Raw genomic sequence first — 17,629 nt, 5'->3', positions numbered from 1 at the left:
CACTTCAGTTCATGTTTCTGTTACAACAGATTTAAATGTAATCTTTTAGGAATGAGATAAAATATTAATTTACTGTGGACACAATTTGAATCATAAATGTTTTATTCTCAACAAGTCTTTCCAGTGTTAAGTATTATAGAAAACAAGTTCATATGCCTGGAAAGATTTTTGAGAATAATATTCCTTGAGAAAAATGTAGAAGAGGATAGTATTTTAAAGTAAGGAATGACTTTGGCAATTTACTCTTTATTAAATTCAAGTGGGTTTGGTTTTTTATAAAGTTGCTTGGGTATTTATTTACTTTTATAGGAGGATTTCAGTTAGAACACCGTCTCAGTGAAGTTGCTTTGCAAACTGCGCTTTCGTGCTCCTCTCGACATTATGCTGGGAGGTCCTTTCAGATTTTCAGGGCTCTGAAGCAGCCTCTTACTGCATCTACACTTTCTGATGTTCTCTCCAGACTTGTAGAAACTGTTGGAGATGCAGGAGAAGAAGCTCAGGTATTTGAATTTTTCCCCCACTTTATTAGAAAGCTAAGTTTCCCTAAATGACGTACTTACATTGTTATTATTTTAATGACAGTAAAATTTAAAGGCCTTTTTGATTCAGTTGATTTTTATTTTTAAATAAAGATATTTCAAGTATCAGAACTGTTTTAATCATGACACTTCCTGAATTTTCACCTAATGAAATTATTAAAAGTTGAGCTTTGCACATTCTCTTCTACAGCAATAGAAACTTTCAGAAAGTTTGATACATTTGTTTCCTGAAATCACCTTCTCTTTCATAGCTAGTGAATCCTGAGATCAGCCATATAAAAAATAATTCAGGTTTTCTTTCATTAAGAGCTTAACCTGATAAAGTGTTAACAGCCATCCAGCTTAGCTCCATTGTACATCTAAAGAAGTGGATCTAATTTTTAATATTGTAAAATGAGAGTCTAAATGACTCCATCCTTATGTGCATCCATAAAAATAATGCAAACCAGAATGAATTTTGTGAATATTTAGAAATAGTTTTTTCCTGTCTTGAATCTATACTGGTAATTTCAGCCATCTTATCAGCGTTGTGTTCTAATTCAAGCACGAAATAATAATTTGGTTACTGATACTGATTTTATATCACTACTCAACAGATTTTCTGTGATCTTCCTAGTGCCTATTGCATAACTTATAACGACCTGTGGCTTTCCCCAGGGTTTTGTCATAGAACTGCTTCTGACCTTAGAGTCTGCTATTGATACATTGGCTGAAACCATGAAGCATTATGATCTGCTTTCTGCCCTTTCTCAGTAAGTTCTTTTATTAGTCAAGCTACATTACACATTTTTATACATTTGAATTATTAAAGATCTGTATTACAAAAGTAATGAAATAATTTCATGTTGTCTTTGCAGAATAGTCATATCCTAGTAGCAAAATTACTTGCTCTTGTACTTTTTAATCATTCTGCCTCAAGCAAAACTTGTAAGAATCTAGGTTTTCTGAAAAGGATCTCTGTTACCTTTCCAAATTTAACTGCTTGGGTCCAATTTAAAAAAAAAAAGTGTTCAAGGTGTTTATTATGGCTCAATTCTGAAATGTTGTCAGTTCTTCTGAAACTTCTCAGAAATAAATGCACAGAGTACATTTAGAACTTTTTTTTTTTTACTCAGTCCCTAGTGACTTTGATTAATAGTGTAATTTTTTGGGGGTCTTATTTTTTCCCCATAGATATAATGAAGGTAGTGACACCAGTCTTTAAAAGATAATTTAAGATAATTTAAGGTTCACAGATGAAAAGTCCTGGACTGCAAGAAATATTTTTATTCAATGTTAATGCAGAAGGAATTTCTTTGGTTACAGCAAATGCTAGTCTGTCTTAGGCCACAGATTTGTTGTCCATATATGACACAAGTGTAATTGAACAGTCTGAGTCATTTGTATGTCTCATTACAGTCTGAGTGGTTAGCTCAATGACTTTTTATCAAACTGGGAAAAAAATAATCTTTAAATGTACAGACATCTCTGTCTGACTTTGTGGCAAGGTTTTGAAAATGTTGTGATTTCTAGGAATATCTTCAGTTTCTCAGTATCAGAACTGGGAGGTGTTGATTTTTCTAGGTCAGATACTTCTGACAAATATAAGGTAATAAATAAATAAATTTATTAACTCATTTCTCTACCTTTATCACATCTATAAGTAAGTTGGAATGCTAGATCTTCATTTCCACATAATCTTTTACATGCTATAGGCTAATTTTACTGAATTTTTATGTAATTATTTTGCTATTCTGGGATTGTAACAAATAGATTTGGTAGCAGAGATAACAGGATGCTACAGTCTTGTCCTTATACTGGACATAGGATATTTTAATAATTATATATAAATTTTCAGTTTTCACATATTATAATAATCTTCTGGTGATGAAGCGGAGTATTCACTCTGTGTGTATATCTGTGATGTGTCAAATCTTTTTCCTCTCTTCCCTTTTTCTAAACTGTATATTATTAAAGTATTTTGCATGAAATAATATGTAATATTGATTTTTATTCTAGAACCTCATACCATGATTCTGTAATGGGAAACAAGTATGCAGCTAATAGGAAAAGCACTGGACAGATAAATCTAAGCACAAGTCCCATTAATAGTGGCAGTTGTTTGGGATACTACAGCAATACTAGGAGTAATTCTTTGAGACTGAATTTAATAAGTGAGCGGAGAGGTGATCGCCGACGAAGCAACACACTGGATATAATGGATGGAAGGATAAATCATGGTGGAAGTTTGGCAAGGACTAGAAGCCTTTCCTCCCTGAGAGAGGGGGGGATGTATGATGTGCAGCCCACTACTGACCCTGTCAACTTGATGGCCACCATATTTTGGATTGCAGCTTCATTGCTAGAGTCAGATTATGAGTATGAATACCTTTTGGCTCTCAAGCTACTCAACAAGCTTCTTATTCACTTGCCTCTGGATAAATCAGAGAGTCGGGAAAAGATAGAAAAGGTGCAGAATAAACTGAAATGGAATAACTTTCCAGGCCTGCAGCAGCTTTTCCTGAAAGGCTTTACTTCAGCATCTACACAAGAAATGACAGTTCATCTCCTCAGTAAACTCATCACAATTTCCAGGCATGCTTTGGTGGATCCTTCTCAGTTAGCAGGTATCTTTAGTAAATGTATACGTAATGAAAATACATTTTTTTCATCAAATTAAGTGTATTCAAAATCAGTAGTAATTATATATTTGCCTTACAAAAAAATCCTTCAGTTAAACGCTTTTTGCAGTTGTCAATATTACAGTGCTAGATAGTGGGAATGCGTTACAGACTATGATACTGCATGTAAACTTTATGTATTTACTATTAACTTACTTTAAACTTGCTTACAAGTGAGTTTTAAGAGCACATGTATTATTTTTCATGATCTTCTTGTGCTAACTAGCTCAATTAGTACTATTTCAAATATTTACACATTTTAGGAACAATTTGACTACTGCCTAAAGCTATCCAGTTTCATGGTAGTTTTGCTTAATTGGTCCAGTGATGATGGTTTTTTCATCTTATGCATATTTATACCTATGCACAGACACATCTATATACATTCTACATACATACACACTTGGGTACATGTATGCGTTTATATAATTTATAAACCTGTGTGAATGTATCTGTACCATGCTCTAAGAGTTCTTAAATATCAGGTAACTCCACATTAATTTAAGTCATATTAAAAATCTTTAGGGCTCATATAACTCTGTTTATGTATGTGTTTAGGATTTCCCCTAAACATCTTGTGCCTACTTCCTCATCTGATCCAACATTTTGATAACCCAACTCAATTTTGTAAAGAAACAGCTGACAGGATAGCAAAGGTATGTAAAATCATGCTTGGAGAATTATCCAGGATTTTATACCAGCATTTTAAATACTTCTGTATTTTTCTGCTCCCTTATGTAGTCCTTTTAGGTGATTCTAATAGTAATATCTATAGAAATAACTATAAAAGATCGTATTTTAAAGATGTGATCCTGTCCTAATTTATATAGTTGGACCTCATATCAACCTCTGAGTTTTCCTTTGTCAATGAAAAAACACATTTAGCTTATTCTATAAAATTTAGATGTAAAGAACAAATTTCCTTATTAATGATATCAATTACTTTCTTACTTGTCTAATTTTTCAGTTTGTATATTTAAAAGTAAACTTAATCAAATTTTAAGCACACTTCCTAATTTACTTGTGAGATGGAAGTGATCCTTACCTTTCAGACTGGTAGACAGAGAAAAGGTAGTATGTTCTTTCTTGTACAGTGATTAACCTTGGAATATTTCTGAACTGTAGTGTCTGTTAAAGCAGTGCATGGTACACACCAACAATTTCCAGCCAGGCTGGTGGTACGCTGGCCTGCCAGTTTGCATTTTAAGGAAGAATGTAGAAAGGGGAATAAGAAAGTGCTGGCTGTCTTAGGAGATGCAGTCATAGCCCTCTACGTTCCCAAACTGAGATACAAAAATCCCTTAACTCTGTGCAGGCCGTCTCGAAGGAGTACGTGCCTGATGCAAATCCAGAAATTAGTGCTGTCCCTTAAATACTTGCACTACTAGCTAGGGACGCTAGTTGAGGAAGGTCTGGTACGAGTAGTAGAACAGCTTGGAGCGTGGATGCCACAGTACCAAAACTTAACGTAAACTGTAGGTGTTGCTTGTGGGATTAGTTTGATTTCAGTTGTTAGAAATGAGAGTGAAATCTGGGAGAAGTCCATAATGATTTGTGAATGCTTAGGTTAAAAATGTGTCATTTCTAATATATTTAAATACACTTTTTGCTTTTCAGGTTTGTGCAGAGGAGAAGTCACCAACTCTTGCCAATCTGGCTCATATGATGAGTTTATACAGTACACACAGTTATTCCAGAGACTGTTCTAACTGGATTAATGTAGTGTGTAGATACTTGCATGACTCTTTCTCAGATGCCACATTTAACCTCGTAACTTATCTCGCAGAGGTAAATTTTTGATAAATTTTGTGTGTGAGATTGTGTTTGCTAGCCTTCTTTAAGGCGTAGATGTAATTATTTTTCATACAGCTTTGAGATTTTGAATTTGTATGAGCTCTCTTTAGTGAGAAGTGTTTTATTAGGTACTTTAGATCTGTGCTAACAAATATGTCAAAATTCAGGGCAAAAATTAATTAGGACAGAGAACCATTGTTCTGTTGCATTACTTTTTTTTTAATGCTTAAACAAAGTTTTGAAAAACATGAAGCGGTACACTTAAGTTTCTTGAAGGGGAAAATAAATATGTATGGAAGTTAGCTGTATTTTAATGTTTATTTTGTTACCATTAAAGGTCCTGATTAAATTCTGTATTTTAAAAAACTTCTTTTTTTAGCTATTAGAGAAAGGGTTATCCAGTATGCAACAGTCCTTACTGCAGATCATTTACAGTCTTCTGAGTCATATTGACCTATCCACAGCACCAGTGAAGCAGTTTAATTTGGAAATCATAAAAGTTATTGGTAAATATGTTCAGGTAGGTACTCTGAAAAACTATAAAAGTCTTTCTGCTTATTATCAAAGTGGTAGTGAAATTACATTTGAATTTTTGGGGTAATTAATTTATTTCAGATATAAAAATAGCTGTTTGAAGTCAGATTCCATAGCATTTTATTTTTTGTCCTATGTACTTAATTTACTATATGCTTATGTATTTGTCCAGTTTGATTTACACCTTGTGGAACAAATTATCTGGATGAATGTGCATCTATTTACAGATATAGGCAACTCTACATATGTAGTTAGAGATGATCCTTCAACTATTAAAATATAAGGAAATGTTTACTGTTGAACACTGTAAAAATGTTTTATTTAAGTGTATGTGTTTTCAAAAGGAAGTTTTACAGCTAAATGTGTATCTAAATCACTTTCGTTAATACATCTGTGAGGAACATGAAGGTGCATCTTTAACGAATTTGAGTACATTTTTTATAAGAATGTCCCCAAAAGATGAAGAACAGTGTTTTGCCCTAGGTAATTTGATCCTTTGTACTTGGAACACAATTTACTGAAAATCAGTTTCACGGAAGAAGGTCTAGCATCTTGCTGAAAGATTTTATAAAAATGCCTGGAGCATAAAACCATTTCAGTGCACAGCATTCTCTCTCTTCCCCCCTCCCCTTTCTTTTTTCCTGAATTCCATTATTGCCAAATGTATTTCAGTCAAATGGTTTAATCATAATTAACGAGGAGAAGTAGCGTCCCTGGATGTTTTGTTATTGATGGATATGTACTTTAGATATTGTGCTCCTGTCAGAGTGCATTAAGCAAAATGGAATGATTAGCATAACTATAGTTTTCATGGCCCGACGGCTGCTTGTGTTGCCTCTAACCCTTCTCTGAGCTTTCTATGCAAGCCCACACTACCATGGAATGTAATCTTAATTAGAAGATGTTAGCTATCAAAATAAAGCTACTAGCAAAAAAATGTTCCAAGTAGCCTATGTATTTTTGATACGATAAAAATTGTTACTGTAAATAACAGAACAAAAGATCATAAATGAACATGTCTTGTTTCAATGTGGTGCTACTAAGCTGATTTTTTTTTTAGTCCTCTGCAGTCACAATGCATCCTCATAAATTTAAGTTGCTACAGGATGGTTCAAGTTTGAGACTACTTTTTGTATGTTTACTATGCACAGAAATTCAGGAGATTGTTGAGGACTCTCATTACCTACAAAGAGGCATATACTCCTTAGAGCCTTGAAAGTGGTGTTTATTTTTTTAATGCAATAAAAAAATTTTCACAAACATGGCATCCTAATTGGAAAAAAAAAAAAAAGAAAAGCAGACATCCTGCTAATTTCAAAAACTGGAAGATTTAAGTTTCAGGTAGAATCCTAACACTTTCAGAAGTGTGTAAGCCTTAACCATCCCAAAGTGCTGCTTTTGGTGTAAGTCTTTTCTGTGATTCACTCCACAATCTCTGTAGTTGAAACTACTGAATTATTTACATTACATAAATCATCTTTTTAAGGAGAGTGCACTTAACTCAGGCTCTGCGTCTTACCTTCTCATACTTTTGCCCTGGCTTTTTTAAGTACTCCATTGGTTTGATACTATATAAAAACCTGGTGAATGTTTTTGCCTTTTTTTTTTTTTTTTTAAGATCTTTGAAGTGCCTGAGGGAACATAAAGCACAAAATATTTTTGTCTGTTTCAAATTCGGTTTACTCTATCCATAAGTGTAAAATAATTAAAGATGCCAGGAGGAGGAAGTTGTTTTGCTTTTAAATGTCATCAGTTTTTATCTTCTGGGGCATGAAGGGCAGATACTTCAGAGAATGGTAAAACCCATAGTGTAAATACAGGGAGCGAGGGACATGGAACAGGGTCTGGTGCGGTTGGCACTGTGACCTGGAGCTAGTGAACCTGCCTGGCTGGACCTGACCATGCACTGTGGGATGACCTGGTACCTTGCCACTGCCTTCCTGGCACTTCAGGGTCCGCAGCTGTCCACCTGTGCTAGCGCCTTGCAGCCACGTGTAGAAGATTAGAGCTTTTGCGTTTAGGAACCTCACAATGAATTGACACAAAAATCCTACTGTACGTTAACAATGGCTGTCTTGTTTGAAGTGATTGTTTTGTGGTTTGTGTATGTTCTCTTTAGAGTCCATATTGGAAGGAAGCCCTTAATATTTTGAAACTGGTGGTGTCTCGTTCAGCAAGCCTTGTTGTACCTAATGATATTCCAAAGTCTTATGGAGGTGATGTAGGTTCTCCTGAAATCTCTTTCACGAAAATTTTTAACAATGTCTCCAAGGAGCTACCTGGGAAGACCTTAGATTTTCATTTTGATATATCAGAGGTAATTTTTATATTTAAATTACAATGCAATAATGACTTTCTGTTCCAAACTCAGATTTGTTTTCTGTTAGCCTTCTACTTTTATCTATTTTAAAATAAGTATCATTTTCAAGAATGGCAGATGTTGAAGCTTTACATATATGTAATTAGAGTCATACTGAAAGATAAATGCTGAATTCTTTTATGCTGTGTTTTTGCCTTTTTCCCCCTTTGAATATCTGGAGAATTAATTACTAGAAGTCAATAGGATTATTCTCAAGGGTATTTCAGCTGTGTCAGAGAGCAGGCTAATGCACCCGGCTGCTGCTTGCAGCTGAATGTTCCAGGCTTTCTTCAAATGAAGGGTTGTGCATTCAAGGGCTGACAGGATTAAAACCCCGTATTTGGAAAGGGGAGAAAATTTAGAGGAGTAGGATACAGAATATAGGAACATCAGTGTGAGATGGACGCGACTGGAGAAAAACCTCCTGCAGTTAAAAGCAACACTTCTGCTCCCCAATTAAGGTTCATTAGAACTGAAAATGATATATTAATATATCTGATACTCATTCTATGTCTGAAAAGGAGAGCATAACCAAATGACTGCAGTGTTATATAGGGATGTGAAAATTGTAGAAACTTTAGAAGTAATCAAAAGTAAGGGCTCCTAGTTGAAGCTGACCCTAGATAAAGATTTGAGATATGGGTGTCTTGGGAACATTATTTAAATTGGTAAGTTAATTCCTTACTGAAAGTTTCAGTGCATGCGGGTGATTGAGAGACAAGATGAATTCCCATGGAATTCACTGGAGCAGCATTTACTGTCAAAGGGCTGAATTTGATCTTTGGTTTTCAGAAGTGTGTGTGTGTTAGTGCAGTTGCTGGTCTGTGAAAACAATTTGTTCTTGTCTGTGAATGATTCTATAGAGAAGCTTTGCACCTTTTAAACTGAGAACACAGTGTTTTTAAAGTGTATTTAAAAATATAACTTGATTGTCAGCATAATTAAAAACACCACAGGTGTGCAGAATGGCAGCCTACTGCATAGGGTAGAAGTATTCAGCTTTGTATTTGCTAGTGTACCGATGCTCAGTGGATTAGACATGGGCTTCTTAGAATGCTTAGAAACAATCAAACAGACAAAGCCTCCTACATTTTATATAATACTAAATTCTGAAATCAAATGTGTAGTCTTTACTAATATGGATTTGAATTTTAAGAAAGTATTTGTTGTCTTTGATAGACACCAATTATTGGGAATAAGTATGGTGATCAACACAGCGCAGCTGGTAGAAATGGGAAGCCAAAGGTCATTGCTGTCACCCGGAGCACTTCTTCAACTTCATCAGGCTCCAATTCAAATGCATTAGTTCCTGTCAGCTGGAAGAGACCACAGCTATCTCAGGTACATTGTGTCTCAAACACATTGTACAAATGTTATAGACAGTGTTTATGAACGTATATAAAAACAATTTGTTGAAGTATAATTTGAAGTCTGTATTGTGTCTTAGCAAAACAGTAAATTAATGTAGCATAAACTAAAAGCTAATACTGGTGAAAAGAAAAAGCAGTAAGGTTCTTCTTAGATGATGTCAGTATGCGAGATGACTAGTTAAAAATGCAGATGTTTTACATTTTTACCTGGACCTCCAGCAGATACATTGCTATATGATTTTTTTTGGTATATTTTTCAGAGAAGAACTAGGGAGAAGCTAATGAACGTACTTTCTCTGTGTGGTCCAGAATCTGGTCTTCCCAAGAATCCTTCTGTAAGTGGTGATGGTGGTTTGTTTTGGTTTTTAAATTCCAGCAGAGAGAATGTTATTGCATTTTCAGGTATTGGTGAAGTTGTAACGAGCGGATTTTGACAAACTGGTTTTGGTTCAACAATTCACAATCCAGTTGAAGAATTAAAAAGAGATGGAATCATAAGTAATGAATTATTGTTATTCCTCAAGAAGTCCAGTGGGCACCGTTCTTTACTAGAGAGGTTTCAAAACAGTCTTTAAATTCAGCCAAAACTAATGTTGCCATCTCAGTGAATTTAGGTCAGTCTTATAGGGGGAGGTCTATGTGTTTTAAAGTAAAGATAAATTACTAGGCTTAATTCTTAATTTTTATCTTATGTGGTTATCAAAACAAGGTTTTTTTTAAAAAAAATCTTTGGACTGGAACTCAAATCTTTCCAAATTAAATTAGTTGACTACTAAGGAGCTCCATTGATCAGATTAATCCTTAATACTTTTTCTCAATATTTTTGCATTCTTCACGGAAAAGCAGAACACAGCTGTGTCCAGAATAGTGTGTTGTATGTTTGAGGCTGCATGTATGAATTTTAATTGTCTTGGCTAGAAGAGGATCTCCCCTTTTTCTGAGTAAATCTCTAGTCCGTTATAAATAAGATGCACTGTAGACAGTAGGGGCAGCAGTGGCTGAGGACTGCAAGGATGTTGATGCCGTATTGAAAATACCATTGAATCCCTTGAAAATTAGCAGTGAATCACATGCCTTCAAACTACCATGGATATCAGTAGGAACAATAGTCTTATCTATTGAGTAGAAATAGACGGTGTTATTTCTGTGTACAGCATAGAAAAGACCTCCATTGGCATACAAAGCTTAATGGTGGTGATGACATTAAGAGCTTTTAAAATAGAGTAGCCTACCTTGGTTATCATCTAGAACATTGTTTTTTATTGTGACATCGAAGTTCTTAACTGGGGAAAAATACTGATGGGAGGCGGATCTTTAATCTAGTGGAGGAGGCTAAAATAAAATTAGATGTCTGAAAGCTGAAACTGAAGAGATTTTTAAAAAATCAAATGGAAATAAACAGCAAATTGTAATTTGTGAAGATTATGATCACTGGAAGCCAGCATGGGATGCCTTTTTAAAGGTATACAGTCCTTCCACAGAAATTGGTAGGCAAAAATGACATGGCCGCCTGTGTTATGTGGATGATGATTATGATGGATTTTTTTGTTCTGGAGTTTGACTAATATTGTGGTTATGAAAATGAAGGTTCATGGATATATTTTCCTCTTTATTTGTACCTTTGCAACTCTCAGCTGACATTAAGGAGACAATGATGTCACTACTTTAAAATGCAACTAGTCTTGAAACAAATTGCAATCTGCACTTGCCCTAGAATTACCATTACAGAGCTACACTAACTGCCAATAAATTGCGGGAAGCAGGATAATTGACTTCTGGAATTACAGAAGTTGGAAGTTTTTATTTCTGTTTTTACCCATATCTGCAGGTTGTATTTTCTTCTAATGAAGACTTGGAAGTTGGAGACCAACAAACTAGTCTTATTTCAACAACAGAAGAAGTGATTCAGGAGGAGGAAGTGGCTGTAGAAGACAATACCAGTGAACAGCAATTTGGAGTTTTTAAAGACTTTGACTTTTTAGATGTTGAATTGGAAGATGCAGAGGTGAGACCTTGGGATTTCTTCTGTGTATTTCCATTTGAGAACGTTTTAAAAATTAGGTTCTGTTGGTGCAATTCTAAGAAATTGGCAGCTCTTCTAACTAATCCAATTGGGAAGAATTTATGACGTGATTGAACTTAACTTGCACGATAAAGAAACCTGTGTCACAAACTTTGCAGTGTTAAGTTGTTGCAGATTGTTGGGTGTTGTTTTGGGGGAGAGTTGGGATTTTTTGTGGGGGAGGCTAAATGACTTAACCTGAAAGTGAAGTGATATGGCAGTATAAGCCAATGACGGGATGAACACCTGGGTATCATGCAGTAGAAAACTTAATTATGGAACAATATGTTAAGAAAATGGCATAATTCTTGTTCCTGATATGTTTCCGCATTTTGAAAACGTGAAGAATAGCTTTCAAAGTTACAAACTGTATGATATACTATCTCATTATATATGATTGACTTGGTCACCATAATTGCTTGCATTGACTTTTACATTATATCTGGTTTGTTGCAGTTCTTACATTTCCTCCACTTCTCCTCCTGTCAAAAAAGAGAGAGGGGAGGTAAAACAAAATTAAATATCGAGAAATAGTAAAGATTCTGTTAACAATTTCTGAAGCTTAAAAGTATGACTGTAAAAGGACTGGGGAGAAGAAATCAAATGCTTTGTAGTTTCTTTCAGTGTTTTTGTTACAGTCTATACAAAATATTGAATTAATACTGGAGACCCTTGCAGGTCATGAGTCAACAAGCTACTAAGAAGAATATCTGCCTATCGAAACACTAAGATTGTTCTTCTGATTAATCTAGCCCTTTTTACAAAATCTTGCTTTTTCTTCCCAATACTTTAGTTTTATCTCACTTTCTTCATGCTTCCTGTGTATTGCTTCACTTCAGCCAATCTTTGCATCTTCTAGGAAAAGTACAGGCTCATTATGGTCTACTGCATGTATGTGACCACATACTATACAGATACAATTTCCTGTATTGAACGCAAGTAGTCAAACAGTTCAGAATCAACGCTTAGTAGTAGTAAAACATTATTTTAACACCAGATGGGGCTTTGCAGGTAGGATGCCAAAAGTTGAAAACTTTGCCAAACCGAGTTAAAGATTAACTTCATTTTCTGTATTATTTTAATAGCAGATCATAATGAAGACAAGACAGTTTCTTTCTCATTACTTGCCTGTATGCAACGTGTAGTGCTATACTTGCAAAAAAAAAAAAAAAAAAGGCACAAATTGTACAAATGTAGGACACTACATATAAATTGTAGCACTTGATATAAGAGCTGTCTAGTTTTGCACCAAAAATATAGAACGTTCTTTGTTGCTAATAATTAAATGTCAACAGTATGAACTGGGGCTTCTACATTAAAATCTGAGTAATACTCAGATTAAACTTAAGTGCTTCAGCCCACAGTAGTAGTACTTTGTTGTAACTGGGATTTTTTTGCTTTGCCATAACTTTTCACCTTTTTTGGAGCAAAACAAATCACTAAGAGAGAAAGGGACTACAAAATGTTTAGTTTGCTTTGCATATTTAATGCATCGTGATGATCTTGGAAGTCACCACAAGAGATAGGCACTCTTAAGAGCAGTTTTGGAAGCCATACTTGCACGTTTGGGGCTAGGTGTGATATTTTAGTAACTCTGCAGACTGGCGAAGTGAACTGATCAGGTTTTCCATCTTAGATGAATTGTTGAAGGTTGACAAAGTGCTTGAGAAAAATCAAAGATCGTTATTGTACTTGTGAGTTAAACCAATAATGTTTTTAAGATGCGTATTTCACTTAGTATGTTGGATGTTTGAAACCCAAGTATGCCAGCTTTAAAATGTGCAAACAGAAGGGATCCAGCTATTGGTGGTTAGGGTGCATATCGTAACTGATACAAAGTAGCTGGTAAAAGAGTTAATGAAGACGTCAGTTTTTCTACAACCTGTATATAATTAATGTTGATGATGCTTTGTCAGTTGGATGTGGTCAGTTTAGATTCATGTGTGTTAGTTAAAGACTTCCATCTAATGTATGTTGAAACAGTTGCTTTACATGTTATGCTAGAGAAAATGTATCATAAGCATGCTGGTTTTAGTGTTTTGTCGTCAGTTTGTTTATTTTTTAATCAGTCTCCCATTAGAAAGAGAAATTATTTTGAATACTAGTTTTTTGACTAAAGCTTTTTTTCAGAGCTTGAATCAGTCTTTTACTGTTGGCAAATCTTATGTAATAAAACATTTTTCCCTGGTTCTAGAGTATCTTTAAGTGTTTGTCCTCGTTCTTTCTAATTATATGTGTTTTCCTTTTTGCTAACCAGGAGCTGCAGGTAAGTTGCAGCCTGGTGCCCTGGCTTGTTCATCTGTTGTTGTCTGTGGTGTGTTTGTACTTTCTAGTCAGATATATAAAATTGATAGTGATATAGTTCTAGATTATATATTGAGTTACTTTCCAAGAAGATATTCAAAAGATTTCTACTTCATTTGCCATATATTTTAATTTATCTACAAACATCGTTTAACAAGGTATTTAAAATTTTAATAAATTTAAAGGGCTGATTGAAACTCTGTTCATAAGGCATTCGTACTTGTGTTTTCTGTGTTGCATTTGTGTATTAATTTTCTCATGTTGAAATTCGAACATACACATATGTGCAAACTATTTTTATTACAGGGTGAAAGCATGGACAACTTCAACTGGGGCGTTCGTAGGCGCTCTCTTGACAGTATTGACAAAGGAGACACGCCGTCTCTTCAAGAATGTCAGTACTCTGGTAGCACGCCCAGCTTGAACTTGACCAACCAGGAAGACACTGATGAGTCTTCAGAAGAAGAAGCGGCCCTGACTGCAAGTCAGATACTGTCTCGTTCACAGATGGTAAGTTATTTTTCTGTGAAAAGAATCTGAGAACTTAAGCTTTCGCTTGCACTTTTAATGGATAAGTAAGGCTCACGCTTTCAGCCTAAGTGAACTAAAGGGGAACTAAATGAATGTGGGTAAGCTTCTTTTTCGTAACAACATCAATGAAGGGAAAGAGTTACTGTACCTAGTGGTGGTACATAACGGGTTTATAATTGTAGTACAACATTCTTTTTTTTTTAGTGTGATTGTACTTAATATATTTGTTTCAATACAAGTGCAAAATTGCATGTGTTTATATATAAAGTGTGTGTCCTTGTGGATTCCTAGCTTAAAAAAAAAACCCAAAATACTAAATAAGAACAAGAGCAGTAAGTGATCCAGTGGGAGCCTCAGTTGTGTTTAGCCACTGAAATTGCTAACTTAATTATGGATTTTGAAGCATGTGTACATGTAACTAAGGAAAATCAAGAATGCTGGTCACTTGAAAGTCTCTCTGCATTACATAAATGAAATTAGGAAAAAAGTTGACTGAACAAGGAGCAGCATGGATATAGTATGCCACTTTTCAGACTTTAGGCAAAGTTTGTATTAATGCCTATAACAAAGAGCTCTGCTCTTCAGTGTTTTCGGTCTAGCATTTCACCAGTGCCAAAGACCTTTAAGAACAAGAGAGGAAATAATGTTCGGGATCCCAAGGATAATTTCAAACTTCTCTTCAAAGTTAGATGTTACAGAAATACATGTGATGCTTGTAATGGTTTTAGTTTAAAGCTGTTAAAAACATAATACATAAATAAATTCAAATAGCTACCTATACTGAAACAGCCTATTTCAAAATAAATGTGTTTTTCCCTGTAATTTATTGTTCAATATACTATGAAGAATTTCATGTTTGTTTCTTTTCCATCTTAGTTAAACAGCGATTCTGCCATAGACGAAAGTATATCAGATCATGCTGGTTTATCACTCCAGTCTCAAGATTCCACTAGCAGTGTGGGAACGGAAGAGGTGCTTCAAATCAGAACTGAGACCCCAAGTTTGGAGGCTTCTCCTCTAGATAACTCTAGCAACCAGCTGCCTGAGGTGGGGAGAAATGTGGGCTGGTGCATGGCTGATTTGGGCTCCTTCTAGTGTTTAGTGGCAACTTTGGCTTTCTTTTCAACTGAATTTTCATCTGTTACAATGATTATTTGATTTGCTTTTAATATTTCTAACCTGTTGGAATGTTCTTACAAAATGTTCCCTCAGTATGAAGACTACTTGGGATGGACTGAGGGAACTTACCACAGGTTAAAAATATTCTTGAAGGGCTGATAATGATCATTTCGTGGTGCAGAATGAAAATAGGCTAATATTCAAAATGCTTTTACTTGATATGGTTGAAATCTTTCTCGAGCAATTTTCTTTCAAATACTCTTCCCACACATACCCCTCCTTTTTTTTTTCCGCTTTCTTTGGGTTAATGTGATTGGTGCTATATGGGAATAAAACCTCAGGCCAGCTGTGTTAGCAGTTGGTTCCGTTAAATAATCCTTTAAAAAGGACCACAGATGCTAGTGGTGTACTTTTTTGGAAAGGCCTGTGTGGACTGAGACAGATTTCAAGCTAATGGCCACCTGCAAATCTGTGAGTACTTCAGTTTCTTGGTTTTTACAATCTTTTGAATAATTTAAAAAACCTCATTTAAAATAAAACTCTCATCTGCTGCAATTCCTACAATATTTAGCAGTTGTAGCTAAAACCTCAATGTGTTTGCTTTTTTTCTTGAAGCGACTTGGTTTAGGTGGACTTTTTATCTCTTCAGTTAAAATTACTGATGCTACTGGCAATCTTATTTTTATTTGAATAAGCATTGCTAATCCCATCTTCAACCAAAGATACACTTTTATTGAGTTTTCCAGGGAATTAAGCTATTCCTATGTGTATTTGAATAACCAATGCATGGTTTATACTTAAGAATGAGTCTTCAGCCAACTTGGTTTAAACAGTCAGCTGTGACTGGTCAAGTGACTGGTTTTTCTGAACAAAGGCTCTAGTCTGCCTGTTTGCTACCTAGAAAATCACTCTTACTAACAGGCAAACCACCCACCTAGCTAGCATTTAATGAAGATAACCATAAGAACAAAAGACATACTTAAATTACAACAAAGGCAAAGTGTGGGTGACTGGTTTCCTCTGATAAAACCCTCACCTTCTAGAAGTGTAATTTTGTGACTTTCATAAAGCAGTTTTTTCCCACGTTTTTCATATTTTTCCGTTATGATTATCTATATGATTTTTTTTAAAGTGTTTGGTTACGTTGCAGTTAATAAATTGGCTCAACTTTTGTAGAGCACCTGTGCTTAGATTGTCACATTGTTCTGTTAGCGTTTCATCTGCTTGTCTACAACATACATTTTTGTTCCAATAGAATATTGAGTGAGGAAGGAACACTTAATCTGGATGATTTTTTTCCACATAGAATAGATGTTTTATGTTAAGATTTCAAAAGGGAGAAGCTGTATATAAGCTGGGATGTTATAGAATGAAATTCACCACAATAGAACTTTGTCTTCTCCGTTGTTAGCTTGGGGTACATTCTCAGCTATAACTCACTTACGTTTTTGTAGTTCTTTTCGAGACTGCCTTTATACTTGGATTCATTGTTCTTCTGCAGCTCCCATTTATAAAATCACTATACTTCTGATAAACCAGGTGAAAACATTTACACAAAACAAGCACCAATGTCATTAAAAATATTGAAAACATTTAAACTGGGCTGTAAAATAATGTCATTAATTTCATCCAGAAAAAAATTGCTATATTTAAAAAAAAAAAAATTGCATATAAATACAATCACTAAAGGTGATGACATGTTCCAGGTTTACTTTGTGCTTGTTAGAATATGAGATTCAGTCAAATACATATGTTGTCTACAAGCACAGTCCAAACACTCGGTTACCTTTTTACAGGAGTTAGATATCTAGTTGGATTTTGTTTCTAAAAGGGAGAGCTGGCTTTATGCTTCTTAACAGAATGAGCTTGAAAATATGCACACTATCAACTCATTTTGAAAAATTTGTAAAGCCTGGTAAAACTAATTTTGTTCCAAATTCTTATGCACAACTCGCAGCATAGTGCAGTTGTTTTTTCCGATGCTCATAACTCTTTCAACACAGGCGTTTCATTGCATGACAATTGTTCAGTTATCAAAATGTTTTGATGTTTTTTAATATAAATATGTATCAAAATTTATCTAAGGTAAAATAAAAAAAATTGAAGCTATTATTTAAAAACAAGTATGTGAGCTTGTTAGATGCAGTTGAGTTCCTTGTTTCTCTTGTAGGGATGCTGAAGAGTTAAGTAAATACCATATTGAAATATATTTGGCTGATTGCCAATAATAGCATGTATCTTTGCAAAAAGGACATTCCACATTCCAGTTGGAATTTACAGTCTAGCTTACAAGAAAATTTTCAATTTTGTACAATAAGTTTTACAAGCTTAAATATATGAAAGTTTCTGACTAAAAT

The 17,629-nt window shown here is 34.7% G+C and overlaps 1 protein-coding gene across 12 annotated transcripts in view; it reads left to right on the top strand.

Moving 5' to 3' along the window:
• FRYL (FRY like transcription coactivator) overlaps positions 1 to 17,629 on the top strand; it is a 181,300-nt gene that overhangs the window by 139,502 nt on the left and 24,169 nt on the right. For all 12 annotated transcript variants that reach the window (XM_054823073.1, XM_054823072.1, XM_054823065.1 and 9 more), the window contains 12 exons: positions 310 to 500; positions 1,197 to 1,291; positions 2,538 to 3,145; positions 3,758 to 3,855; positions 4,817 to 4,987; positions 5,373 to 5,513; positions 7,647 to 7,844; positions 9,066 to 9,227; positions 9,517 to 9,591; positions 11,085 to 11,261; positions 13,929 to 14,132; positions 15,030 to 15,200. In XM_054823073.1, coding sequence (XP_054679048.1) covers positions 310 to 500; positions 1,197 to 1,291; positions 2,538 to 3,145; positions 3,758 to 3,855; positions 4,817 to 4,987; positions 5,373 to 5,513; positions 7,647 to 7,844; positions 9,066 to 9,227; positions 9,517 to 9,591; positions 11,085 to 11,261; positions 13,929 to 14,132; positions 15,030 to 15,200 — 2,291 coding nt within the window. The remainder of the gene's footprint in view (positions 1 to 309; positions 501 to 1,196; positions 1,292 to 2,537; positions 3,146 to 3,757; positions 3,856 to 4,816; positions 4,988 to 5,372; positions 5,514 to 7,646; positions 7,845 to 9,065; positions 9,228 to 9,516; positions 9,592 to 11,084; positions 11,262 to 13,928; positions 14,133 to 15,029; positions 15,201 to 17,629) is intronic.

Source organism: Grus americana, chromosome 4, assembly GCF_028858705.1.
Source record: "Grus americana isolate bGruAme1 chromosome 4, bGruAme1.mat, whole genome shotgun sequence".
NCBI classification, from domain to species: domain Eukaryota; kingdom Metazoa; phylum Chordata; class Aves; order Gruiformes; family Gruidae; genus Grus; species Grus americana.
Note: the sequence above shows the minus strand (reverse complement) of the source record. Positions and strands in the feature narration are given on the sequence as shown.